At 42.0% G+C, this 26,885-nt stretch overlaps 2 protein-coding genes and 1 long non-coding RNA gene across 9 annotated transcripts in view; 1 reads left to right on the forward strand and 2 right to left on the reverse strand.

The window, feature by feature from the left end:
* Positions 1 to 10,697, forward strand: part of RIPOR2 (RHO family interacting cell polarization regulator 2) — a 68,820-nt gene extending 58,123 nt beyond the window's left edge. For all 5 annotated transcript variants that reach the window (XM_059473510.1, XM_059473481.1, XM_059473520.1 and 2 more), the window contains 7 exons: positions 469 to 604; positions 1,483 to 1,644; positions 2,605 to 2,763; positions 4,186 to 4,388; positions 5,830 to 5,913; positions 7,839 to 7,929; positions 9,047 to 10,697. In XM_059473510.1, coding sequence (XP_059329493.1) covers positions 469 to 604; positions 1,483 to 1,644; positions 2,605 to 2,763; positions 4,186 to 4,388; positions 5,830 to 5,913; positions 7,839 to 7,929; positions 9,047 to 9,147 — 936 coding nt within the window. In that variant the 3' untranslated portion in view covers positions 9,148 to 10,697. The remainder of the gene's footprint in view (positions 1 to 468; positions 605 to 1,482; positions 1,645 to 2,604; positions 2,764 to 4,185; positions 4,389 to 5,829; positions 5,914 to 7,838; positions 7,930 to 9,046) is intronic.
* A 2,827-nt stretch (positions 10,698 to 13,524) lies between these two features.
* Positions 13,525 to 15,162, reverse strand: LOC132075255 (uncharacterized). The gene is made up of 2 exons (XR_009418753.1): positions 14,184 to 15,162; positions 13,525 to 13,859 (listed from the first exon to the last, which is right to left on the reverse strand). It is a non-coding gene; the product is annotated as an uncharacterized LOC132075255 (long non-coding RNA).
* A 135-nt stretch (positions 15,163 to 15,297) lies between these two features.
* Positions 15,298 to 21,402, reverse strand: GMNN (geminin DNA replication inhibitor). 3 transcript variants are annotated; one of them, XM_059475460.1, is made up of 7 exons: positions 21,345 to 21,402; positions 20,562 to 20,626; positions 18,803 to 18,901; positions 18,335 to 18,467; positions 17,566 to 17,648; positions 17,375 to 17,485; positions 15,298 to 15,803 (listed from the first exon to the last, which is right to left on the reverse strand). In XM_059475460.1, exons 2-7 carry the CDS (start codon positions 20,616 to 20,618, stop codon positions 15,600 to 15,602), a joined length of 687 nt encoding a protein of 228 aa, XP_059331443.1. In that variant the 5' UTR covers positions 20,619 to 20,626; positions 21,345 to 21,402; the 3' UTR covers positions 15,298 to 15,599. The 3 variants fall into 3 exon arrangements, with proteins under 3 accessions (XP_059331443.1, XP_059331450.1, XP_059331435.1); XM_059475467.1 differs by lacking the exon at positions 21,345 to 21,402 and adding an exon at positions 21,107 to 21,125; XM_059475452.1 differs by lacking the exon at positions 21,345 to 21,402 and adding an exon at positions 21,011 to 21,117.
* Between the last annotated feature and the right edge of the window lie 5,483 nt (positions 21,403 to 26,885).

The raw sequence follows: 26,885 nt of genomic DNA on the forward strand, positions 1-26,885 counted from the left end.
AATTAATAAAATTAATAAAGGCACCTAAGTAATTGATCAAAGCTGAAATGGAATAGAGAAAGAGCAACTTGTGGTCTTCCCCTGTACAGGGTTGTCCTGAAAGTCTATGGCCCACATTGTGTGAAAGTCAGACTAATATTCTTGCCTGGCTTTAAGTCTCGTGGTGATGGGTTTCTTTAGCTTTGTGGAGTGTGTAAATCAGAAATTACTTTCACAAATGGCTACTTGGATTCTCAGGTGTCTGGATGTGGATGTAGATGTTGAAGATACAAGCAGTGATGCATATCAACTAGGACCAAAAAATATCCCAACAACAAAAAATTTTTTAAGTTAAGGAGATTCTGTAGTTCCAGGCAATGAATTTGTTGTTGCACTTCAGGTGTTTTGGAGTTTTTTTGTTTTTTCTGAGGCTGGGTTTCTTTTTGGTTCAATGACTCCTTTTTGCCTCTTCCCATTTGTCTTCACCAGCAAATTGTGTTCTCCAGTAAAACACCATTTGTGACAAGAGACCTCCTGGATAAGTTGTCCAGGCAGATCCTTGTGGTGGAGAATATTGCCGAGATCAGCACTGAGAACTTGGGAAACATCACCTCTCTTACTGATGGTAAGAAACAGCTTAGGGGCTTTCCTTCTGACAAGGATTTGCCTGGGCATGTGTGTCTGCTGAAATAATCACTGTGCAGAGCTCACCAGCAGTGCAGGAGGGGCCATTGTAGTAAGGGCTGGCTCAGGGTCACCAGGAGACGCAGCAGGCAAGGCAGGTGTCACCTACATCTGTCCTCAGTGCTGAAATGCAAGTGAGAAGAGAAAGCACTTATCCAACCTGATGTGCAGAAGATGGACAGATGTCATTGGTGTTATGGGCTAGGGATACTTCCACCTCTGAAGACCCAAATTCTTCTTCCACCTTTCTTTCCTGAGGAAAGGCACAATTTGCATTACAATATCAAAGGCGTAATACAACTTCCTGAACATTTTCATTTTTAGTCGTCTCTATGGAGAACTTCTAAGTTATTTTTCTTTTTGCATCTATTTTAATACATGGAAGAGTTTGCCAAACACATAGTTACGCTCTGGCAGGATGGGTAAATGCTACAATGAGTATTTACTATATCAGAAAATTGGGTCAAAAACTGTGACTTACTTGAAGCCATGTCTAGTGCTAGGACAGGGACCAAACTTGTCCAGACCATTTGTGGTGTTCCCCTAGTATTTTGTGCTATTTAAGAGGAAGGGACATCAATGCCAAGAACTGGATCAGGAGCAAATTTTCTCACATTACCATGGGAAACAAAAAAAACACGTTACAAACCTGGGGTGAGCACCTGGTCATGCTCATGAAGGTAATGGCTTAGGGAGACCCAGCAAACAGTAACTGTTTATCAGTGGGATTGGGTGAGATGTCCTTTATTCTTACCTTCTTTTTTCAAAGCTGATGTTTCTAGCATGGCTTTGTTTCATTATTCATTTTGTCTCCCCCAGCAATTCCAGAGTTCCACAAGAAGCTGTCACTGCTGGCTTTCTGGATGAAGTGTACTGGCCCTGCAGGAGTGTATCACACCTCTGCAGACAAGATGATGAAGCAGTTGGATATCAATTTTGCCACCACTGTGAATGAGGAGTGTCCAGGACTTGCAGAAACAGGTACAAACTGCTGCAAAAAAATGTGTCAAAATGGAGAACAGTTGTTTACTGAGCTTTGTTTTCCAACCCCTCGGAGATCTGTTTGGCCACAGTTCCAAGATCTCATTTGAAAACTATTGCTACAACTCTTGAAACAGTTTGGCCCCAAATAATAAAAAAAGGTGAGGTTAACAGAAAAGAAAATACTGTTTTAAGGTTTATGAGCTAACCAGAAAGAAAAGTCTATTCCAAAATACAGGTTTGTAAGTGATTCAGTAAATCAGGAATCCTTGGACTTAATTTTGTGTATCTGTATAATTCCCACACCCATTACAATGCACTGGGATTGAAATTAATCCACATTCAAGTGAGTTTGTCTGAGCACAGGTTCTTGTCTTGTGGGGGATGTACCACACCTCAAACTCTAGTTATGCTGACTAGCTCTCCCTTGGACAGAATGGGGATGGAGGCTGATTTGCCCAGGTGTGGGTGCCTACACAGGGCAGTGTTCTCCTTCCTGCTCCATGCTACAGCTCTCACAGGCAGTGCCTCAGACTAGCTTTCTGCATGCCACACTAGTACAGGAACATGAAAAATAGCAAAGCCAAATCCTGCCTCAGAGGCACTGTGGGGATGTACAGGCAGTGCATGTGGAGAGGGGGTTATGATGCAGGATATTGTTCACGCTAGAAATTATGCTCTGTTGATTGCCCAGGGAGCTGCACTAGCCATCTGTAAACTGGCAGAGGTTTGTCCTTACAAAGAAATTCTTTGGCAATGAGACCCAGACAGGGAGAAGGCCTGTCCAGCTTCTAACCTAACCACAGCTGAGCTTAGAAACATTGGGAACATCACTTAGAAACATCACTTATCTGGCCTTGCAGATGAGGTTCTTTCTTTCCAGTTTTGAAATGGATTGTGTAATTTTGCCAGCAGCTTTTGCTCTCACTAACCTGTGCCTTTGTCCATGGCCTCCTGCAGTCTTCAGGATCCTGGTGTCTCAGATCCTGGACCGGACGGAGCCCGTGCTCTACTCCAGCATGTCCTCCGAGACCATCACTGTCTTTCAGTATTACAGCTACTTTGCCAGCCACAGCGTCAGTGACCTTGGGAGCTATTTGCTGCAGCTCGCCAAAGAAGGTAGGGTTGTAAATTCTGCTGGCTGCTTAGGGAGTACACCCCTGTCCTTCTGAGCTCAACACAAGGCAGTCCAGCCCTGAGGCTGGCTTTACAAAAGGAGGAGAGAAAAGAGACAAAGAAGTGTCCTGGCTATTAGGTGAATGCACATGAACTGTTGTGCATGTCAAGGAGCTGATGCAGATAGACCCTCAGTCAATCCTATTTCCATATTCAAATGGGAAAAAAACTGTTTTGAAAGCACTGTTTTTCAGGGAATGGCTGATGTGGTGGGCTGAGCCCAAGGTCTGGGAAGTTTTCTGTGCCCACACCTTGGATGATTGTGGTGGTGTTCACAGGGGTCCCAGGATGGAGACGAGAATCTTGACTCCATGTTTCAGAAGGCTGATTTATTATTTTATTATATATATTCTATTAAAATAAAATTATATATTAAAACTATACTAAAAGAATAGAAGAAAGGATTTCATCAGAAGGCTTGAAAGGAAAGGAATGGAATGATAATAAAATCTTGTGACTGACCAGAGAGTCCGAGCCAGCTGACTGTGATTGGCCATTAATTAGAAACAACCAACATGGACCAATCAAAGATGCACCTGTTGCATTCCTCAGCAGCAGATAATCATTGTTTGCATTTTGTTTCTGAGGCCTCAGCTTCTCAGGAGAAAAAAATCCTAGCAAAAGGATTTTTCATGAAATATGTCTGTGACAGATGATGTCTTGGTCTTTCACCACCTGTTATGGAGACAACTCCAGAAGTGCTGAGCAATTCTCAGGGATCACAGCACTTCAGAGTTTTGCAGGCCCTGCCACCAAGAGCTAAAGAGAGAAGCAGATGCTGCACAAAGTGTGCTGAACAGCAGTCCCTGGCAAGCCAAGTTGTCTTCTCTGTTTGAGAGGGAGTTTGAGGAACCTTGCCTAATTTTCCTTTTTATTTGGGCATATGAGGGAGCTTTTGCTCAAAAGCCTGGAAGCAAAATGACATTTCAACTCACCTCTGAAACATATTAGCCCTAGCTCTTTTTGGCAGACACCAGTCTCTCCAGGAAAAGCTCTCATAAAGATGCTCTGCAAGTCAATACCCTGGCAAGGATATTTAGTCTCAATTGTTAGAGTGAGAATTGACATCTTCCAGCAGAAAGCAAAGATTTGACAGGGCTGCTTGTAGCTCTGGGTAGGCCTAAGTGCTGCACTTGGGCCCATCTATTCATCTCCTTCTCACTTGAAGAAGGTCTGAGAAACTAGCCCAGCTTAAAGCCCAGACAATTCCCCATGCAGACACACTGCCATGCTGCAGTTGCTCAGATGGGAATATTTTTGTATCCTCAGTGTGTGTAGTATAAATCAAGGATTGCTAGTGAGGAAAGGATCAATCCAAAGTGCTGAGAGGACAAAGTAACACAGACCTTTTTCTTGCACTTCCAGCATCTGTGGTTCAGGTGCTGCAGTCAGTGAAAGACGGAAAACTGCAGCACAACGTGTCCAAAATAAACTCCAATAACCTTCCACCACAGCAGGAAGTTTTAAGAGCTTTGGCTTTACTTCTCAATGAAAATAAAAATGAAGTCAGTGAGACTGTGGCATCACTTCTGACAGCAACTGCAGAAAACAGGCACTTCAGGGAGAAGGTAAGTGGCAGAAAATCACCTGTCACATGACTGACCTGTGTCATCATGACTTTTTCTACCTGCATGTCTCAAATATCTGTGCGTATAAAATAACTGATCCAAGATTGATTTAAACTGATCCAGAGGGATATCCTGTCTAATTTTTCTGCACATGTGAAGGTCTGTTTCTGTCTTTATGCCAGTTTGCTTGTACCTGTCATTACGCTGAACAGGTACCAATCAAAACTGCAAATACTCACTGAGTGCTGTGCGCTCCAGCTATCTTCCACACTTCAGCATTTCTGCTGCCCTGTCTCAGACTTGCCTTCAGTCCAAGGCTTCAAGGTAACAGTCCCCACCACATGCAAAGATGTAGGTCTCAGATTTTTTTTTCCAGAGGAGTCTGTCATCTATGGAACTTCCCAGCATTTCCAGAGGGGACAGACTGCCTTGGACAAACACAGCTCAGCTGTGAGACCTAAGATTTGAGTCTATCTCTGATACCAAATGCAACAAGCAGGGCCAGATTAAGCACAGAAATTAAATAGAGGGTATAAGGAGGAGTAAGAAGAAATTAGGGATTGGCTCCTACCCTTTCATGGCAGACCTTTCCCTACTATCCATCTTGCTCTCTGTCAGGAAAGAGCAACAGAAGAGGCAGCTGGAAGAGGAAGAGTGGCAGAAGGAAGGCAAAGGGAAGAGAAAAAGTCTTTGCTTTTCTTGTCCCCTCTGTGCTTGCCCTCCCACTTCATCTTCCATTTTTGCAGCCTCTTGGTATTTCATACCATCCTTCTCCCATCCCCAGCTTCCTAGAGGCAGCATCTCAGGGCAAATATAACCTTCTCCTGGAACAGGCATGTGTAGCTGATACCTGGTCCATTGCCTGCAGGAAGGACCACAGAGTGGCTTCTGTGAGGGTATTATGCAGCTTTATGAATTATGCTGCAGATGGATTCACTGTACAGCCGAGTGCTGCTGAGATTTGCTGCTCAGTAGTAGCTGCTAATTTCTAGGGTCAAGCAGTAAACTGGTCTAGCAGCTCATGCTGACATTGTAATAATTATGTTAAGTCTCCCTAGGGTCTATACCAACTAGTTCATTATTATCCCTACATTAAAGAGACCATCCCAAGGGCCACCTCTTGAGATATTAGACTCCAAAGCCCATTCAAAGCTCTTTGGTGATGTATGGTGAAAGGCCTTCAAAGGTGCCAGATTGTGCATCTCACTTTAATATGAACTTCTCCTCACCAAAAGCTGCCCTGAGACTGCTGATCTATGACTGGTGGTCTGGCCTGGACCTGCTGTAGGGAATTATCCCAGCTGTGCCATCCCACATGCTCCCTGCCAGGGAGGCAGGCTGCAATTGCTGTCCTTTAACAGGGTAGCAATATCTCCATGCTCCACCCTTCTCTGTGGAAGCACAGACATTTTCATTGCTGTTCTTCTTTATCTGTTTTCAGGCATTGATTTACTACTGTGAAGCACTAACCCAGCCCAACCTCCAGCTGCAGAAAGCAGCTTGCTTGGCTCTAAGATACCTCAAGGTAAGAGACAAGGAATACACTGTGGTGCTTGGCTTTGTTTTTGAAAGGACATCTGATAGGTACAAACAACAAAACAGAAATTTCAATAACAGCAGCAGTAGTGTTTTTGTTTTGTTGCTGTGCTCCATCCTTTTTCAGATAAAGGGAATTGTTTAGAACCTTCTAAACCACAAACACTTGGGTTCTGTGACCTTGGCAAAGTTTTATCTTTTGCATATCATCTTTTCCTCCCTCTCATACTGACTTCAGGAGACTCGGTTCCACATCACAAAGAAAAAAAAAGTTAATCCGTAAAGTACTGACTGAGAAGGATAAAAAAATGCTTTCCCAGGATAAAATGAGCTCTAATGCATGTGGGCTGCAGTAGTAGAGAAGAGAGATCACAGCTTGTTTTGTGACAAATAACTGGTCATAATATCTGGGCACTGCAGCTTCAGCTAGCATCTGGTACCATCTTTGCACTCCAGCCTGTGACAGGATGGGAAAATGCACTTTTGTTTTGGTTGTATAGAGCCATGGGAGACAGCAGCCACCCAAGCCTGGCTGGTATGGGTGGCTGCTGGGGCAAAAAATGTGTTCCATGAGACTGATGCACTTTGGACTGACTATTTCTCCCTCTAGTCTGTCCTCTGGAAGGCAGTTCTAAACTGTAGCTTCATCCCAGTCACAACTGATGCCATTCAACACATAATCCAATATTGTTTAAATATGAAAAAACCTTTCCCTTAAAGGAGAAGCTAGCAGGCATCCCTGAGAGGCAATGCTGAGGGACATTACATCTCTGCTGCCTGGGGGTGCAGTGGGGTTTTTGATTGCTCAGGAAAACTCAGACTAGGAACCAGTGGTGGGAACTGGAGCTAGGCAAGTTTAACTTGAGCAGTGTGGCTCCAGTGAGTCTTGAATGGTGAGAATGGCTGAGCAAAAAAGCTGCTGAGGGAAAGTATCACCATTTGGAATCTTCAAAGCAAAAGCTGAAGCTGGAAGTTATTACTTCAGAGATGGAAATGCTACAATGGATAGGTGGCTGTGGATGGGGTAACCCAGGGCAGTTTAATCCACAATTGCTTGTGGATTAAGCAAAGGGCCCAGTGAATCTCTGAGGTTTTTTTCAGATGGCAGCAAGCTCTGTGTGGCTGTGCCCCATCACTCTCAGGCATTTGAGCTGTAGTCAGCAGTGCAGCCTCACCCCGAGTCACACACGAGTGGCCACACTGAAGGCAAGGGGGTGAGGTGTAATGGCTGTGGCAGCAAAGCCCTCATTCAGAGCATGCAGCCCAGGCCTTGTGCCCCTTGGATCGACAGGGCTCATACAAATGCTGACTCTGTGCCTCAGTGCCTCTTCCGTGTGTCACACTGGGGCAGCACCTGCCCTTCCTTTCACTCATCTCTCTTGTAGTATTAAATAGCCAGCCAGAGACGCTATGACAGCTGCTCTCCCCAAAGACCTGACATTTTTGTATCACAGAACAGGATTATTCCTTGCTTTCTTCCCAAAAATAGCAGAGGCAAGGCAGAAGTCTGCAAATGCTCGTGAGCACAGGCTTACATGCCTTATAGGAAACCCATTTGCTAGACCCCTGTCTCCTGTTCATTTCCCTGCTGTACCCCTACCTTGGCATTTTATGGCCTTGGTCCACAGCCCATCACCTATCCTACAGTCAGAAGTGGCAGACATAGGTGGCCTGTCAGATTTATGTATGAAGTGCATAGGGTAGGAAAATTAGGAAGGCTCCACACCAGCAGCAGAAAATACACCTCCTCCAAATGCTTCCCCTCAGGGAAACCCCATTCCTCCTGTCTCCACCAAAGCCCTTTGCTTGCAGTGGGAAGGGCAGTGCAGAGGATGGTTCCTATTTACATGCAAGGTTGTGGAAAAACCCCAGTGTCCTGTGTGGTGCTGAAGCATTTCTCTTTGCACTTCCCAGGCTACTGAGAGCATTAAAATGCTGGTCACGCTCTGCCAGTCTGACAATGAAGAGATCAGAAAAGTGGCGTCCGAAACCCTGCTCTCCCTTGGTGAGTTGCCTGGTTTAGAGCAATATTTAATTTTATTTTTGAACAGAGCAGCATGTAAGACATCTGAGCTATGTCAATGTGAGACTGTAAATTGAAATAGAACTTTACAGAGTGATTTAAACAAGTCAGAAAATACACATTCTTAAAAATCATTCATTTTGAAAATGAGCTAAAAAGAGAAATTGAATTGTGTGAGTCTGGAGGGGGAAGTAGCAAAAGGAAGGATAGCAAAGGAGAAGTTGAGAAACAGAAAGAACTGATAATTAATCTGCACAGTTTCTGGGCACCAGTACTTCAGTGGCACGGAAAAATTGTGTTTTTCTGGTCTTTCAGCTAGGCATGAATTTCTACTCCGTGGGGGAGGTGTCCTTGTGTTATTTTAATTATGCAAACCCTTCAAATATGCTCTCTTCCATTCACCACTTCAGCAGGAATTCAGTCTGCTGTTGGACGTGTTATCGCTCAGATTATAAAACAACTAGCCCAAGGACACTTGAAAACTGATTGTTCTGCCATTCTTCTGGACAACATACAGAGACCATTTTTGGTTGATTATTGCCAGTTCAACACATTAGGCTCAATGCTGTCTTAGTGGAAGTGCATATAGATGGCAGTAGCTAAGGAAAAAGAGGTTGAAAGACACAATAACATTTAGCAAACATACTGCTTCCTCATTTTCAGCAGTATAGAAGTAACATTGTAGATAGACTCACTTCTTTAAAGTGCCAGGAAGTGGGAGATGGATAAACTTTATATTTTCCAAGGTTGAAGTGGATAAACATTTACCTCAAGTACATCACAGCAGCAGCTGAGACCTTGAGAAGCACAATAGGTCATTCAGTACAAGTGTGCAAGATAGTGTCAACTCATCATATAAGCCACATCTGCTTCTGTCTGGCTTTAGATAACCAAACAAGTTACATGGGAAGTTAAAAAAAAAATAGTTTGAACATTCAGAGCATGTTTAACTTTTCCAAATAATTTCTGAAATTGCTTCTCACAAGATAAAGTTTAAGAAGGGGTAGAAGTTACTGGCCAATCAGTACCTTCTAACAGTATTTAAATGTTCTAGGGCAATGACATAACACATTGTTATGCTTTATCATTTTGCATTCAGGTGAAGATGGGAGACTGGCATACGAGCAGCTGGACAAATTTCCCCGGGAATTTGTTAAAGTTGGAAGCCGCCGTGGAACTGAAGCTGCCACAGCTTTTTAGGTGGAAAAAAACGTGCTAATATTTAACAGGCATTAAAGTAGGATGGAGCTGCACTTGAATTGTTCCCCACAGTGTGGGGAACAAAAGGAAGACTTTAAAGAATGCTATGAGAATGTTCCAAAATGTAGCAATTTACAGATTTCTTCAAGAAAAGCAAAATCTAAAATCCAGCTTAAGGATTCCTATTGGCTCCTCGTTGCAGCTCATGATGGAACAGTTGGATGCTGAGGAACAATACTTTCTTGACTGATTCTAAACAAATAATATAATTGCAGTTATTCAGCCTCAACAGACTTCTGTGAGGTTTTTAGAATTTGGCATCTCCATATATTTTCCTACTATATTTACTTCCTTGAAGTTGTTGTGAAAGCTTGAGATGTGTGATACCGTATCTATCAAGGACAATCAGAAGGCCACCTGAACAGGCATGCAAAGTTTTCCCTTGAATCCCAAATGAAGTGTCTGCTGCCATGCAGTGTCCCCAGCAACACTCCAGCGGCAGGAAACGCTGCTCAGCTTTCTCAGTTGTGTCTTGGAATTGAAATACAGGAAAGTTCTACAAGTTTTGCCTTGAGAAACAGCATGATGTAAACCCTGGGAGGCATCACTTTGGTGACTCATTCTAAATGCCTCCACTGGTCTTTTATTCCCTTCTCTTGCCCTCCAGCAGCAAACCATCATTAATCCAGCAATTTCTGAGGGGGATCAAACAATCATGTAGGTTTCTGAAAACTAAATGAAAAGGTAAAGAGCATTTATTTATTCTGAGAAGGAGGAGTGAATACCGCTAATTGCACAAGTCCCCAGAACCATTTTGTCCTGCAGTTGCAGGCAGGATTGGATTTTGTACCTTCTAATTAGAGGAGCCTAGTTTCTATAGAGCGATTTCCATATAAAGAACAGAACAAACTCAAGTGGACCTGGGAGGCAGTAATAAACAGAGGGGGAAGTGAATGCACCCCCCTGCCTGCACTGCAAGGCTGAAAGACAGCAAGTGCTTCAAACTGTTGATTACAAGCCTTAAGGTAACAGAGGAGGTGAACAGAATTTAACAGAAGAGTGTTCCTGTACTGTGTTCATTATGCATGAAATGCTGTTTAGATGTCAATTGAAGTATCCAAATTTGCATAGAACAACATAGAAAATATTGCAAACAGTTCACATCAAGAGGAAACCTTGTGAGCCAAACACTTTGGCAGGCAGGGATCATTTGTTTTGTTTTTTTTTTTTTACTGTGAATGTTACAAGAATGTACATATCTGTATATTTATAAATATATATATTCTTCCTTTAATTAAAGAAGTACATTTTGTACACTGCAAAATGTTTACTTGTTTACTGAGGAATATAAACTCTTTTTGCAAAGGTGGAATAGCCATGTTATGGTTTTTATACTACACATGTCCCATCAGTTGAATTCTTTCAAGGTGTCCTTTTGTATCTACTACTTTTTTTTTTTTTTAATTTTTTTCTTTTAGTTTTGTGGCATTTGTACTCACCATATTTCCTATCACATTTAAGTTATAATAAAGATTATTTTTAATTACTAAGCACATCAGTCCATATGTACAGTCACCCTTTCCATCAGCAGCCTCTTCACTGTCAGGCTCATAGTTTAAGTTCAGAGCAAGCCAGTTCTGTGTATCATTCAAGATACCAAGGAAGGCTCCACAGGGACTACCAGAAAATGTGCTGGAGAGGCTCCAGTATTGTTAGCTAACTTGCACTGATTACTCCTCCCTTCTATGAAGACAGACTCTCCTCAGACAGAAGACATTCCTTCCATTCATTTTCCCTTTTCAAACATTCAGGCTGACACACCTTGGGGAATGTAGAGCTGCCTATGGAGCAGCCAAAGCCAGAAAGAACAGGGAGCAGCTCACATACAGAGGTCCTGCACCAAATGGAGGGTGTATCTCATCCCATTATAGCTTGGAGAAGTTTATTAGCCTAAAGCTGATCTGCTACATCATTGCAGCCAGGATTCATGACAGCTGTGACAAAGCTTCCAAAACCTGAAGGCAAAGAAAAATGACCAAACCATTTCTTTGTCTCCAAGCTTGTACATTTCTTTGCTTCCAGAGCTGACAATGCTGCCTTTTCCTGGCACATTAACACACTCCTTAGCAGAGTAGGAAAAACCAGATGCACAGAGGTGAGCATCACAAGGCTCATGCTTACCAACAGTAAAGAAGGAAGCAGCAGGCAGTAATTACAAAAGCTCTTAGGGCTGCAGCAGGCTTACTTGGACAAATTCAAAGGTCAGGGCTACCCCAGGAAAGTGTGTTAGGAAAAAGTTCCCATACAAAGTAGCTCAGCAGCAGTGCAGATGGAAGAGACAGGCAGCTCGCTAGAAGTGCACTTGTGGGAAAGGGGTTTGTTTATCTGGTGGTAAAGGTATCCTTACCTTATGCTGTGGTGGTTTTTACTACCCCTGCCATGCTGTCACTGTCTCAGCATGTGGCCCCATAAATAGAAACCTGTAGCACCCCTATACTACTGTAGCCACAGCAGCAACATGTTAGGCTGCCCAGTTTCACACTGTTACTGGCAAGGCTGTTGTGTCCATCAGGCCTTCAGAAAAGTTATCCTCTATAGCTTCACCCTGTCCTGCAGTCGGTAATATATACTTCATAAATTATACTTTATACATGCTTATCACTAATGTGGACTTCAAAATTAAGAGTCAGCAACTGCCAAATGTATCTTAAGTATGGCTCCTGCTTTGCAGGGGGATTGTCCTGAGGAGAGGATCCACAGCACCCAGGTTCAAATGGCAGCAGTGTCCCTGAGGGTAGGATAGATGTGTCCTCACAACTGATCACATTTCATTACAGGCATCTGCCAGCAGTTCAACAACCAGCAGCACATTACAGTTCCTCATAGCACTATTATCAGCTGCTTAACTGTTTTGTCTTATTACAAGAATGGAAAGATAAATGAATAGCACAATAAACAATAAATGCTGAAAAAAAACATTGATGACAATGCAACTCAGTCTTAAGAAATTGGAGTCTTAAGAAGTTGGAGTGCTGGAAAAGCACAGCCTTGACAAAGTTTGCACATCATCTTATTAAATTCTTAAATCCAGTTCTGAAAACAACCTGAGATGGCCCTTGAGGAAAAGTAAATGAACATGCATCGCATGTTCTTAACAAAAACTAACCTATGACAAACGTCATGACTTATGCAGAGGCCACACCATGAGCTGCAGCACAGGACAATGCTGCAGCCCTCACATAACCAATCCCATGCCAAACACCCAAGGGAGTTTCAGCTGCCCAAACAAGGAGCTATTATGGTCTAATTAATTTCTCCGCACATAGTCTTAAGTACAATGGGTGCTTAGCAAAAATAACAATTTTTAGTGTAAACCAATTATGAGTTCTTCCTCATAGAAACAACCCACCAGCCCCATGGTTTGCTTGTTGCTGCCATAGCTGCTCATTCTTGAAACGTGACACCTGCAAATGATTCACCTCCCCTTTGCTCCTGCATGGCTGAAATTCAGCCCTGTTCAGACATGCACATTTTATGGCAGAAGTGCAAGCACACTGCAGATACATCCCACTTCCACAGAGCCTGAGCCTGCCTCAGTGAAAGACAAGATTGTGTCTATCCTCTGCAGTGACAGAGTGGTGACTCCTTTTGCTGGTAGCACACATGCATTGGATTTCTTGGAAAGAATCACATTCTGTAGTTAGGTTCCAAAACTGACACTTTCATTGTGCTAGATAAAATGCTCTCTCTGTAACTTAGCCGGATATACAGGCTGTCTTTAGTGATGCCGATTTTCAGCTGCTACAGAGCTGTGTTCCAGTGATAAATGAGTTTCCCTATATACTTAACATGTCAGATTTTAAGAGAACTAATCACAAACAAATCTCTGTATAATTTCTACACCTTTGACAAGCTGTGAGCACATAAATACCAAGTTCCTAGACTTCATATGTAGCACAGTGCTACTGCATGCATGTTCATAAAAGCACTCAATTTTCAGAACAAACTCAATCCTTTTAGAACTCTTTAAACAGCAGTTATCACAGCATCCTAAAACTGCTGAGAACATTTCCATGCATTAATGTCTGATAGAATAGGTACAGTCAGTGTTTGGTCAAGATTCAGTGCATCTGTGACAAAGCATGTGTAGAGGTTTTATTACTGTGGCAGTTCAGCTCTCACACCTAACCTTCTGGGGCATCAGGGTTTTTTTCCAATTATACAGCAAGCTATCTGCTAACAAACTGCACTTAATAAAACCATAATAGTCATAGTTTAAAGCATTAGTATGTATGACTAAGTTGCACATGCCTTTTTGATGTAAAAATTTACTCTGTTAGAGGTGGGCCAAATGCTGCAATACATCCATCAGCCTGCTTGCAGAACTTCCATGATTTATTTGTACACAGTCTATTTCAACAGAAGGATCCAGCATATCAGACTGTCATATCTTTTTATTTAAATAAAATCAATCCAGAAAAAGCATAAGATTTAAACCTAAAGCATTCTTCTTGATCAGCCTGAAAGTAAGAAACACAGGCAGATACTGCACACAAATTCTGAATTTGTCTCTTTCTGGCAGTTCTGTTCCAACAACAGCACCTGTACTACAGCAGTTGACACAGCAGGAAGTCAAATAATGGAAAGTTGCACTTGCTGTCTCATTTTGGTCTGCTAGTCATGTCACAGTCCTTTCTTCACTTCTACAGCCTCTGCAAATACAATATGCCTGATGTTTAAAAATAAAACCACCTCTAAAAATTAGAGTTAACAATCAATAACTTAAACTAAATTGAACTGCAAAAAACAATTACATCAAAATGAAATTTATGTTTCCTTATTTACTAATGTGGAATTACTTTGTTAAGAAAGTTGCTTAGAATGTGAGATAGGAGAGGTCTAAGTCACTTGACAAGCATTATCCACTTCTCCTTAACAGAAATCCAAGGTTACTCTACAAGGCATTTGCCCAGCACCCAGTTTTGTATCTTCTTCAAGACAGCATCAGTGCAAGATAAAGGACACACCTTTCTCACCTCTTCATCCTGTGATGGAAAGGAATATGTCTAAGCAGCCCCTGGAGCACACACTGGAAGATACAATCTCGTGCTTGCAAAGTCCACAAGAAATTGTGATGCCTGATTTTCTAGTTAGCATTCGTGAGGTAAAATGGCAGCCAGGAGTATCACCTCCTTCAGTAGCTTCTGACATTTCCTGGATGTCACAACAGAAATCACTTGTAAAACATCTGTTAACTGATCAACAGCCACAGGAAGTAAAACAGAAGGAATATAAAGGTGCCAATCTGATAGCTCCAGAGTCATTCACACATACCCTGCAGCAACCATCTTTGGCAAGGCCAGAGAGATCCACAACTCAGGATGCTTCTGTTCACTTCTGCCTCCTGAAGGCCACTCAGCTTTAAGCTCCTCCCAAGATATGGCACCAGCCCCCATCGTTAAAGCCTTGTTACAGAACAACTGCCTGGAGACCCCTCAGTACTGGAAAATCTGTATCCAACTTTCCTACTCCATCACAGCCCAAGCAGATACCAGATAAGGTGCTCAAAGTTTTAAAGACCTTTTCTACTCCTGCAAACCTTTCAGAACCGAAGTACCTTGGTAAAAGGGTGTCTCATCTCTTGGTAAATACCAGAGCAGTACCTTGAAAACACCGAGTTTCTTTCAGAACAGCTCTGAAGTATAGGCTGCTTTGTCTCCACCTAGTTTTCAGTACAGCTGCCACTGGGACCAAGAACATATCACCTTCTCTTCATAAGCCAATTAAAGTATTACTAAAATAAATGGTCTAATATTTCCTACTTAAGCTCTCATTACACAGATTGCAAAATGTTTCCTTAGCAGGCAGAGGAAATTAATTTTAAAAAATCTGAAAATCATAAATCTGACCTTTACATTTTGACTCTCATTACCCAGGAAGATTTTCTGAAACCTCACCAACAGCACACAAATTTTTTACTTCCCCCCCCCATCCCCAAAAAGCCCAATTTTGTTCTCCAGAATTCTGCAAATCTAAAAAGAACTAAAACCTGCCCAGGCATTCCCCCTAAAAACTTGAAAGCTTCCATCTACAGGAGTCATAATTGATTTGTACCAAGGATTAACCATTCCCCTGTCAATTAAGACACTATTTTGGTAATGCAAAGATTTATTTATCAATTTTCATGCATCAATTCAGACCAACTGATAAGAAAGATATTTACACAACAGTTGAAATACACAGTATTTGCGTTTCCTACAGGCAACTACATGCAGCCTGTAGTAAATTTTCCATGCAGTATTCAGATACTCCTCCCACTGCCACATAATTCCAGTTAAAAATACCAACATCTGTAATGTTCCCACAAGAGTTTCTGTACCTGAGGTTTAGTATATCCTTTCAAGAGGAAGTCTGCAATTAAAAGCCACATACAAAAGCCTATTTAAAGGTTGTCATTCCAGTTGCAAATGGCTTGCTTCCTTTGAAGGAAGATCTGATCTATTCTCCCTTAAACCAGACAATACTTGTGATGGCTCTTCTTCAGAAGGGCAGTCTGCCTCATCTCCACAGTTGTGCTCTTCATTTTCCTGTCTGGATTCCTCTAGAGCCAGACTCTCCAGTGTCTCAAGATTGTCAGGTGCTTGCCCAGTTAGCCTCTACAAAGAAACAAAAGACAGCAAATTTAATATTTTTCTACTTAATAACTATGAAATAGTGAAATAAGATTCTGCACATGAAATTAAGCCAACTAATTACCTTCATTGGGAGGTTGTTGATATAATCAAAACATTCCTCAGTTACAAAAATCTTAGGATACAAGTTCAACTCAAATTACTACCTCTTAACTTGCAAACCACACTTGCTTGTTCAGTTTTTCTTAGGTTCTTCAGTAGGACAAGTTTCATCTCATGCAATCCAAAACACAGGAAACTGGTTCCCAAGTTAAGTATTTACTATAGTACCCTATAGGTTTAATTTTAGAAAACTTACTGTACAACCAATTTACTCAATTTTTAGTTAGAGATGATAAAGCTACATTAAGTTGAGACGAGCTTTAAGATCCAGAAGTATCTAGCACTTGATCAACCTAGAAGTTCCTCACCTAACCCAACCTAAGGAAGATAAACAGGACTGTGAAGAGGCTGGTTTTGAAGCTTCTGGTCGTTTGATGGATCCCTTAAGGCTCATTTAAGCCTCAGAAGGAATGACTTTACAATTAATAAGTAATCCTAACTTTTGAGAAACAGTAGAGAAGTTCCCAACTATATTAGTCCAGTTCCTCAAGTAATGTAATTTCTGCCAGCAAGTTTATCACTAACAAGCAGTACTCCCCAAACCCCCAAAAAATTCAAGTGTAGCAAAGCAGTCTTTCAAGGATGAGCTAAATAACTGCACTATCTGAAAAGTAACTTGATGAAATTTAATTCTTAATTACACAAGTTACTTGCAATAATATTGCATTTTGTTTCCACCTCTCAGTCTAGCCATCACAGACTCAAAGTATTTGCCAGGCACCCAGCTTCATATCCCAGCTTAATGAGAGCTTAATTCCTGCAAAAAACAACCTGAAAGCCACAACATCAAGGTTCCACACCTATCTATGTATTTATCACAGCTTCAGAGGCTCTTACAAACAATCCTCTCCCATTGAAGGAGCCATGGAATTAGTGACAACTACTCACCCCAAGGAACTCTCAGAGGGAGCTGTTAGGAAATTTGAGTTTATGAACCCTAGAGACTCTGTGTACAGCCCTTTTTGGGCAGTGAAACTGGCACTGTGCCTTGACCTCAAAGAGAATGCCTCTCACTGTTCTATTTTGTGACTGTTTCAAGTTCAGTTTCTCAAAGGACACAGCCAGTACCAACCTATTAAGCACATGAATTTAAGTAATCCCAAAAAAAGTGAAAAATCAACTCTTACTTCCCTTATCACAATCTCCAACATGCAAATCCTAATTCTATTGAGAATAGGTTGAATTCCTCCTTCAGAAAACATCCATCTTAGTATTCTCACTACTCCTAGGTTCTAAGATGGGAAAAATTCATCCCCTAGAAGGGGCTTTTTGACTCTAGAATTAGAGCTATCCTGCAGTAAACAGGTCAGGGAGCAATTTAAAATGAAAAATCATGTGAGCACATATAACAGAAGTCATGATTCGTTATAAATACTTTGGCTGGTTTCTCACTGGTTTGTTCCACAACATTAACTGGAAATTACTTTGAGTACCTCAATCACACTGGTCATATAATGCACATGCTCAGCAAGGGACATCAGCTCTTCATTTTCTTCTTTTAGTCGGGCAATTTCACCATCCTTCTGCTCGATTTCCTTGTGCAACTGAGTTCAAATAACAAAATGTTAGAAGAGGAAGACAACAGCCAGGTAACCTTAGCAGTTAGGCATCTTTGAGTAGCTACCTTTTCATTTTCTTGAAGCACTTCATACAGAGCCTTCCTCCTCTCTTCAGCCACTTCTTTCCAATACCGAGATGAAGGATCTCCTGAATTTAAGAGGCTACATTAAGTCTGTGGTAAGACTGACTTTTTAAGAGCACCTTAAGACATCCAACTTGTATACAGGTATACAAGTGTTCTATGAGCAGTGATACTAAGCACTCACTCTGTATAGTGTTTTCAAACATTAGTTGCAGAACTACAACTAGTGACACAAGCTTACAGGGAACAGGGCCTACACTGCATTAATGGCTGCACAGTGCCTTCAGGAAGCTGCCTCAAGCATGGCAGCAGGCTCTGCAAGATGGCCACATCTGCAAATGCTGCTCTCAATTTGCACTTTGTGGGAGACAGAAGTGTTACTTTCAAGTCACCATCCACACTGTTCTGAGAAACTGCACAAACAAGACGCTGTGGCAGAACAGGCTTTCATTGCAACTTAATTATTAGTCACTGGAAAACTTATAGCCCAGCCAAAATAACAAACTACAAGACTCCTTAACACTGCTGCACACAATGCTTCTCAGTTTCTGGTTATCATGAACTCCTTCTTAAATACTAGACATCTATACGTTATTTAATATCGAGGATAAGTATCATCAACTCTTGCTAGACATCACAAAAAACCCACAAAGCCCTTATCTAAATGACAAAGGAAATATGTTTCAAGTAGCACTCCAACAGCAGCATAGCATTTAAAGTGCAAGAAAATATTTCAGGAATTACCACATACCTTTCATCATGAGATCTTCAGCTTGAATGACATCATTCTCATTCTCTTGCTCCTTGTCCACAGACACCTCAGCTTTAGAAGCCTTTGAGGCAAATTTGTTATTCCAGAGGTTCCTTCTGACTGAAGATTTCTTCTGCATAAAACATGGGCAGGTTTAAGTTTAGAGGAACATCTCAGCCTACACAAAAATACAAACTTCTAAGGCTGCATACTCATGGCTGCAAGTAAATCTCCAAGTCCTGCTTTCTTCAAATTATAGTTCTAGTTTAAACATCTTCCTTAATACCCAAAGAACTCAGAAATTGCTAGGTTTTAATAATGTTTATTACTAGAACAATAGTAAGCTTGTGTCACTCTAGTTAGCACATTATATTTTTTCAAATATATTCGTTTTCAGTTAACAGCTCAAAAGCACTTCACTACAACCAGAAATAATTCCATATTTCCAAATTATCTTTTAGTTTATACCTCATTATGCCTGCCAACCAGGTTACCAGCTGCTGAAGGCTGGATCATTTTAAGAGTCGGTCTTCGGGCAGCACTGCATGTGCTGTCTGTGAGGTACTTCTGAAAAGACAGAAATGGGTCAGACAGCAGCCACTCTTCTTTACATCAACTGAAAATTAGGAATCCATCATGCTTCCATTAAGGTAACACAATTCATCTTTTCAAGACAAAAAAAATGACACTGCAGCCTATATTAAGGCTTTTGTAAGGAAGGGGATTTAATTATTTCTACCAGAGATAGATGTTAATCACATGAAGCTATAACTAATCCCTGTCTCTTAGGAAACATTACCTTTCATAAAAGAACTTCAGCAGAAATCTGATTAGATTTCAAGGCCAGTGACTTTGCTGCTCTCAAACTCAAAGTTTTGAGAGGTCCAGCTAGTTTCAGACCCTTGGGGACAGGGACAAAAGTGATAGCAGTTGCACGGTTAGGTGCAAAGGCACATCAGCCAGCAGCTGTTTTTGTAACCTGTGAACACACCAGCAAACAGTGTTCATTTAAGTAGACGTGTTACTTTGATTATCCATTAAAATGGATCAAAAGTTTCCTTGCTTCGATCCAGAGGCCATTGTTTTGTCTAACCAGTATGTTTATCACCCTTGCTATCATGCATAAATGCCTCTTTCCTGCATCAAAGCTTTCTGACTGGGTTGGTTACACTGCCACCATGGGATAGCAAACAATGGCAGACAACCAAGCGAGAGCAGGCAGGACACAATGCCACGCCAGCGTGAGAAAGTCACCGATTCACACCGTGCTTCACAGGACAAGAGCTCGCCTTTCCCACGGTAATTCCTGCCACCAATTATCCTACTGTTCCACTAAAGGACAAACATTAACTGCTGTGGGAACAGGAATCACCCCGTGGGGCAGACACTGCTTGCTGTTACTTAGGATTAGAGTCAGCTATACTCTGCCAAGAAATTATTGGCCAATACTCAAGTGAACCCACTGAAAGTGCAAAAAGCCACACCGAGCAATTCACACCCTAGAGACAATATGGGACAAGAGCGCCATAAATCAGACCTATCAATTAGCAATTTTCACTAATACCTGGAGCTTCCATTCCAGTCACTATGGGTCATCATACAAGAGCCACTAGTCTCTATTTTATACACTTTTGTACCATTCTGATTAGGGCCTACATTAAAAGACTTACCAAGAAAAGTTACTAAAGTTTGTACCTAATCAGTTAACTCTTAAAAACCTAAATTGTTTAAGCATTCCTACCAATTTCAAGGCAACTATTATTCACAAAGGTGACTTTAGAAAGTGAATTGCCTGCTTGAATACCTCAGTTAAAATACGTCCAACACAAGGCAGACAGAACTCTTCAGACGTTCCCACCCATAAAGAACAGCCTACAAAACCTACCCAACAACCCTTAAGCATAAGCCAGACAGATTCAGTAAGCAAAGGCACATAGTCAGGACAAACAAACCAAACCAACCCTGAAAAACTAAACGGAGAGACAGTAAGCTCAGTGTCAAAGTAAAAAGGACTTGCTGAGCAATAGGAAAAAAAAGTAGTCATAAGCACATAGACCCAAGCAGGACAGCATGTTCCCAAGCCACAATATCTGCCAGGAGGTTACTCAAGCCAAATGGACATAAGCCAGGTGGAAGCACATTGCAACAGATCCCTTTATATTCCTTCAGTGGACAAAGAAGCTTGTGTCACAGAGAGGTACTAGCTTCAAGGCTTTAAAGTCTATACCTGCAAAGATCCTGAGGACTTCTCTGCGGTCAACTTCTGTTTCATTTTGGAATTCATGAGATCAACTGCAAGAGAAAACACTAAAATTAACACATCCCTCTACTCCTGAAGTTCGGGGAACACCAGTTGGAGACCATTATCATTCCGGATTATCGGCCTTCATGGCTGCCGTGAGCAGTCAGCCATGCACGGCGTGGTCGGCGGGCCCCTGCAGAGCCCCTTCCTGGGGGAGGCTGCACCGAGACACGAGCGGCGGGAACGCACAGCGCGGAGCGGCCTGCCCGCAGGGCTGGCGGGGTGTCCCGGGCACACCGGGAATGGCTGTGGGGAACGGGGCACTCACCCACACCATCCCCCAGTGCCGATCCCACCAGGAGCCCGCAAGGCTGGCGGGGCTGTCCCGGGCGCACACCCGGAGTGGCTGAGAGGGGAACGGGGCACTCACTCACACTATCCTCCCGCCCCGCTACCGCCCGGAGCTCGCAGTGCTGGCGGGGCTGTCCCGGGCGCACACCCGCAATGGCTGTGGGGAACGGGGCACTCACCCACACCATGCCCCGGTCCCGCTCCCGCCAGGCGCTCGCAGGGCCCCTCCCTCCCCGCGCGTCGCCGCGGCCAATAGGGAATAGCGGGGCAGGAGCCCGCCAATACCCAAACTCGGCCACGGAACCCTGCGGCCCCAACCCGCCGCCGGTGGCGGCGGCTCAGCCGAGACGGAGAGCGGCCCCTTCCCGCCCCTCCCCGTCCTTCCCGCCCCTCTCCCAATCCCAAGGCCCCGCTCACCGGCGGCCGCTCCCGCGCGGACCCCGCAACGCGCGCTCGCACACACAGCCACCTTCTCGCGCCCGGCGCGCGGCTATAAGGAGCGCGCCGTCGGTCACGTGAGGCCGGGGCACTCTCCGAGCCAATGGCGGGCCGCGCTCCCCCCGCCCCGCGCGCCGCTGCCGGCGCTGAGGGGGCGCGCGCCGCTCCGCGCTGTCCTGCGGGGTTTGGCTGCTTCTGGCTTTTGGGTTTGTTTTTTTGTTTTGTTTTACTGATAAAGGAGTTGTGCCAGATCAGATTTAATCACGTCTCCCCTTATTCTCATCGCTCCTGCCTAAACACGGTACAACCTGCTGAACCGGGGAAGGAAATTAGCAGTGTTAAGCCACAATAACTGCTACACAACACTAATTTTGCGCATGATATAGACAATAGCTTATATTAATTATGCCTCAGGCGTGCTGTTAAATTTGTTAGAAGCCACTTAACAGTTATATTCTTGCAAATATTTGCAAATTTATCTTTTATTTATACTAATGGTATCTTCTACTGACTTGTGAATAAACAGTTCGTCGAGTTAGGGACACATTCCTTACAATCAAGGTCTCACAGAACAGCTATCAACATTTTTCCCAGGCAATATGATGGAGCTAATAGAAATTAGGATAATTACAGAGAGAAACATTTATTTATCCTGCCATTCTGTCGGTCTCCTGTTTGGAAATAAATTCTGTGGCACTTATGAGAATGTTTTAAGTAGAATGTCACGGTCCGATGAAAGCAAGAAAGGCAGAACATAGAAAAAGGATGTATTAAGAAATCTTTAAACAAGGATCAGGAAATAAAACTAATCTCTCTTGTTCAGTGTCTCATTGACCCATTGAAATTTTCATTGTCCACAATATCCTTTGGCAAGTACCTGTAGAGCTCAAATAATCTTTGGTCTAAAGAACACCATCTTTTTTTTTTTTTTTCTTCTTTGAACCTGATTCTGATATTGTCACTTGATGTCCCCAGTCCTTGTACTGGAAGGGACAACAAACAACCTGCTCTCATCTGGGCCACTGTTACACTGACTGCTCTCCAGTTCTCTTTCCCAGGCATACTTGGCCATGCCAGACATGAAAGCTGTTCCATCTTCCTGCTCTTTTGTGAACTGGATGGCATTTGATTTGCCACTGCTGAACACTGGGCTGGCATTTCGGTGGAAAAATCTACCATAACTCTGAGATCTTATTCTTGAGTGATGGCCAGTTCAAAGTTTTTCATTCAACGTGTGAAATTAAGATATATTTTCTTATGCATATTCTTTGATGCTTATCTGCATTGAATTTCATTGCTGTGTTTGCCCATCACTCAATGCCATAATGTCCTTCTGCAGTTTTTCAGTCAGTTCCCTTCTTGTTATTTTGAATAATACATTGTCTTAAGCAAGCTGTCACCTCAGTAAACTTTGTCTTCTATACATCAAATGAAAATAACACATGCAGAAATGTAATCTAAAGTAACATTGTTCTGTTACACTACTAAAAAAAAAAAAGGTTAATGCTCTTAGGTTAGTTTAATTCTTGTTGATTCTGGAAGGAAATTTGAAATTTCCAGATTTCAAAACACCAGCAGGTATGCATAACTGGTTATATATGCACACAAATCCTACTACCTTGAATGTCCTTTCAGAAAAATCTTGATACTGGTAGTGCCTATATGAGCACAACATAAAAACATTCCTATTTTTACATTTTATGTTTTCTTGTACATTAATTTAAAAATCCAATAAAAACTATACTAAACATTTAAATTAGATGCATGCATCAATTTATATCATAAATCATACTTAAGAGGCACTGTGTGCATTTTGTGACTGTGATATATAAATTGGATGTCTTGTAAATACTATGTTTTCAAATGAAACTTTCTCAGACGTTACCTTCTCAAAATTCAGGTTTAATTCATTAAAAAAAAATTCAGGTGGATTTACAGTTCAGAAGTGGAATAACTGCTTTTGGAGATATTGTAATTGGAAGGGTCCAAGGTAATGGGAGATGGTTCTGATGTGACAGTCTTGTTTGTTTTTCCTTTTAATTTGTTCCTTGCTGGAGGCATACAGTCTAGAGGTTTATTACAAAGCTGCCACTCCTTCAATTTATCCAGCTGAAGAACGTGTCCTCTTACGAACCACCATGTCCCAGAGTTCAGTCTTTTCAGTTCAGAAAGGTTTGTAAAGAACGCCATCACCATCTCAGAAAGAACACTGAGAGTTTATTAGTAGAAGCTTATTCATAACCTTAATTATGGGAAACCAGTATAATGATATAAAAACCTCACCAAAACAAAACAAAACAAAACAAAAAACCAAAACAAAACAACAAAAAAAAAGCTTCCAGGTTATCTTACTGTAATAATTCCCCTTTTGTAGCCAAAGTTTCAAAGTTTTAATTTGAACAGGGATTAGGACATTTTTACATGCAAAAAATCTGTCAACCCAATGCTAGCAGAATACATTTTTCTTCAAACTGAGTACAATATAATGCATTTCAGCTTGTTTGTTTCATAAAAAAAATAAAACCCTCTGTCATGAATACTTATGACTATTTGCACTTCAAGTGAGCCTAAGCAAACACGCCGAGGTTTCCCATAGAACTCAGCCAATTTCTTAGATTATTCACAGCAGCAGAGAATGTGTACTTTCTAGAGCTTTTGTATTCCATTGCTGTTGATAAATGTTATCAGTTTTTACATCAAATGACAACTTGGAGGACTTCATGTGCCTGAGAACGTGGGAATAGTTGGGTCTCCAGCAGCTTGGGAGTCCTGTATTGCTGACATGCCAGTGTGTGGAAACTTCCTAAGCTTTGCAGAGGGACAGTCTGGACTTGGCCATCTGAATGAAGTGCTGGCAAGGACGAATTTGTACTTGACAGTCACACCGTGCCTTTTGTCAAGGCCCTTTCTGTTCTCTGCAGATAATGATCCAGCTCTGGGCTGCCTAAGGACTCTTTATTTCCCCCTGCCACATTAAGTACAGGTAAACCTCACTGTGATTTTTAAAAATTTTGTGTACTATGTTATTACATAAATATCATAAAAGAGCTTCTCTTTGTTCATGTTTACTGTAAAAAACAACTGTGTGTGTTTGGGATGCAGAGGAGCACCCTGGGAGAGGGCCAGGGGGTGTCTCACCGCAGTCCTGCCCTGGCCGCAGCCCTGCAAAGGGCTCGGGAAGGAAGCTCCGAGGCCGCCTTTGGAGTCCCCGACCCAGTTAAGACCCGTGGCTCTCGGGGTCCCTCGCTGATGTTCTCCCGACCCTCCTGTCCGATATTTATTCCAGGGATGAAAGGGCTCCCCGCAGTCCGCAAGGTGACAGTAGGTGGCAGCGTGGCATCGCGCTTCCCTTCCCTCCGCCTCTGGCTTTTCCGTTGTGCTTCGTGTGTTACCGACCAGAAATTTTGTCTTCTTTTCCCTGCGTTAATCGGCACGGAAGGCTGCATGCTAGTGAAACTTGTGGGTTATGTACACGGCACAATCCAGGTATAATTCATAAGGCCGACTGGGTTTTGGTAATGGCCACTGTTAATAATTAGATCTCTCCAGAGAGTACACAAATTTCATGCATCAGAACAAAAGATTGTCCTGTGAACCGTGATCCTGAGTGCCTCAGAGGTGAAAAGTTAAAAGAAAAATCTGCATCTCACCTGGTTATTTTGTTCCCTAGTTGTGTACTGCGTGAGCCACTAAGACATCCTTTAAGATACTGTGAGGTCCTAACCCACAGCTTCAAAAAAAATTTATAAAAGTGCTTTAAGATTTAAAAATTAAACATGCTCTATAAAAGCTACAAATTAATAATAAGCTAAAGCTGCTGATGACTGCAAGTATTTAGAATATTATTTACAGACTGAACAAATAAAACAAGTTTTTTTGAATTCTACCCTTATTCTTGCAAGCATCTGCTGATTAAAACACAAAACCTACATTATTTAAAACCAGTGTCTCACATGCCCAAGAACTTATGTCTCATTTTGTGACCACAGCCCACTGAAACTAAGAGGTGGGACATAAGGAAGTGCCAAATGAAGGTTAATATTGTAGCAACAGGTGTGCAGTGGTGTGCTGGTTTTGGCAGGGGTAGAGTTAATTTTCTTCTGTCCACTGCTGTCCATCACAGAAGAAGTAGGCAGTGGTGGACAACCAAAGTCATTCTATGATTCTGTGATTCTAACTGGGTCCAGAACACAATATAAGGAATGTTGTACTCCAGAACACAATATAAGGAATGTACAGTAAACACTGACATTTCTCTGCACAAAAGCATTCCTCTTACGCCTTAGAAACTGTTTTCTTTGAATGTAGAAAGGAGTGAATCAGTATGTTATGAAGTATATGAAAGAGCTTTAATTACCACTTAATTTGTCTTGTTTGAATTTACAAAGAATTTGAATTTATTTTTGTCTGATGCATAAATATTTGGCACTGAATTAATCATAGTTCTGTTTTTGAAGCAAGTAGCTTCAGGGCTGATTCTGCTTCTAACATACAGTACAGTATGTGTGGAATATACAGAAGAAAGATAACAGAATCCATCTAATCTCTTCCTAAATATGTCTATAACATACATATCAATTTCTGACAATTTATTAAAAATTAATTATTAACATGAAATTATTAATTTTTAAGTAACTAATCATTAAGCTGGACATTAAGAGCAGAGGCATTAGAGTACAATCTTGCCCACATGCTTATGAGTAAACATGCTATTTTGAAAACAGGAATTAGACTCTGAAATTACAGAAATTTTAGGGAAAATAAACCCAAAACAACAAGGTGTGTCTATAAAGTTATCAATGGTTTCTAATTTACAGAAAAAGCACAAGTTATTATGCAAAGGAGTGCTTGGTTTCACTGAAAATAGTGAGGATATGATGGCATGGTGACTCGAAAATACCAAGTTTTCAGAGAAGCATAGCCAGCAACCAGATATTTTAAACTTTCAAAACTTTGGTCAAACAGATATTTTAAACTTTTGCTTCTCAAAATTCCATGACTCACTTTCTCTCCCAAGGAATATATTTTTGAGACAAGTAGAGTACATGACTACCTTCACACGGGCCATTTCCATGCTGCTGGATTCTGTATTTCTGCAGGATGGCAGCCCTGATGCTGTGACCCCAGCCCTCAGAGGGGTCTGTGTGCACCTGGCTCCTCCAAGGGTACAGGACTGCAGCTTTGCGCTGGTGTACACAGTCCCCTCACTCTGTGGGAAAGCCTCAAGGACACCAGCTTTGTCTGTGCTGTGCTAACCAAGCAGAGGCTGACCCACTCTGCTGGCTGTTTTACTCAGCATGGATTTATCATGCACAAAAACCACTATTTTTGCTGTGTTAATGGGATTTAAGCCTAAAAAAAGAGAACTATTACTGCATATAATGCCACAACCTACTTGTCAGGTTTGTTTTGTATAACATGCACATTCCTTTCTTCTCAGTGATAAGCCTTACATTGTTTTAAATTAGATTTGAGGAGACGCAGTCTGTCATTGGATCGAGTGTTATAATTGCAAAATAC

Source organism: Ammospiza nelsoni, chromosome 1 (assembly GCF_027579445.1).
Source record: "Ammospiza nelsoni isolate bAmmNel1 chromosome 1, bAmmNel1.pri, whole genome shotgun sequence".
Classification (NCBI taxonomy): Eukaryota; Metazoa; Chordata; class Aves; order Passeriformes; family Passerellidae; genus Ammospiza; species Ammospiza nelsoni.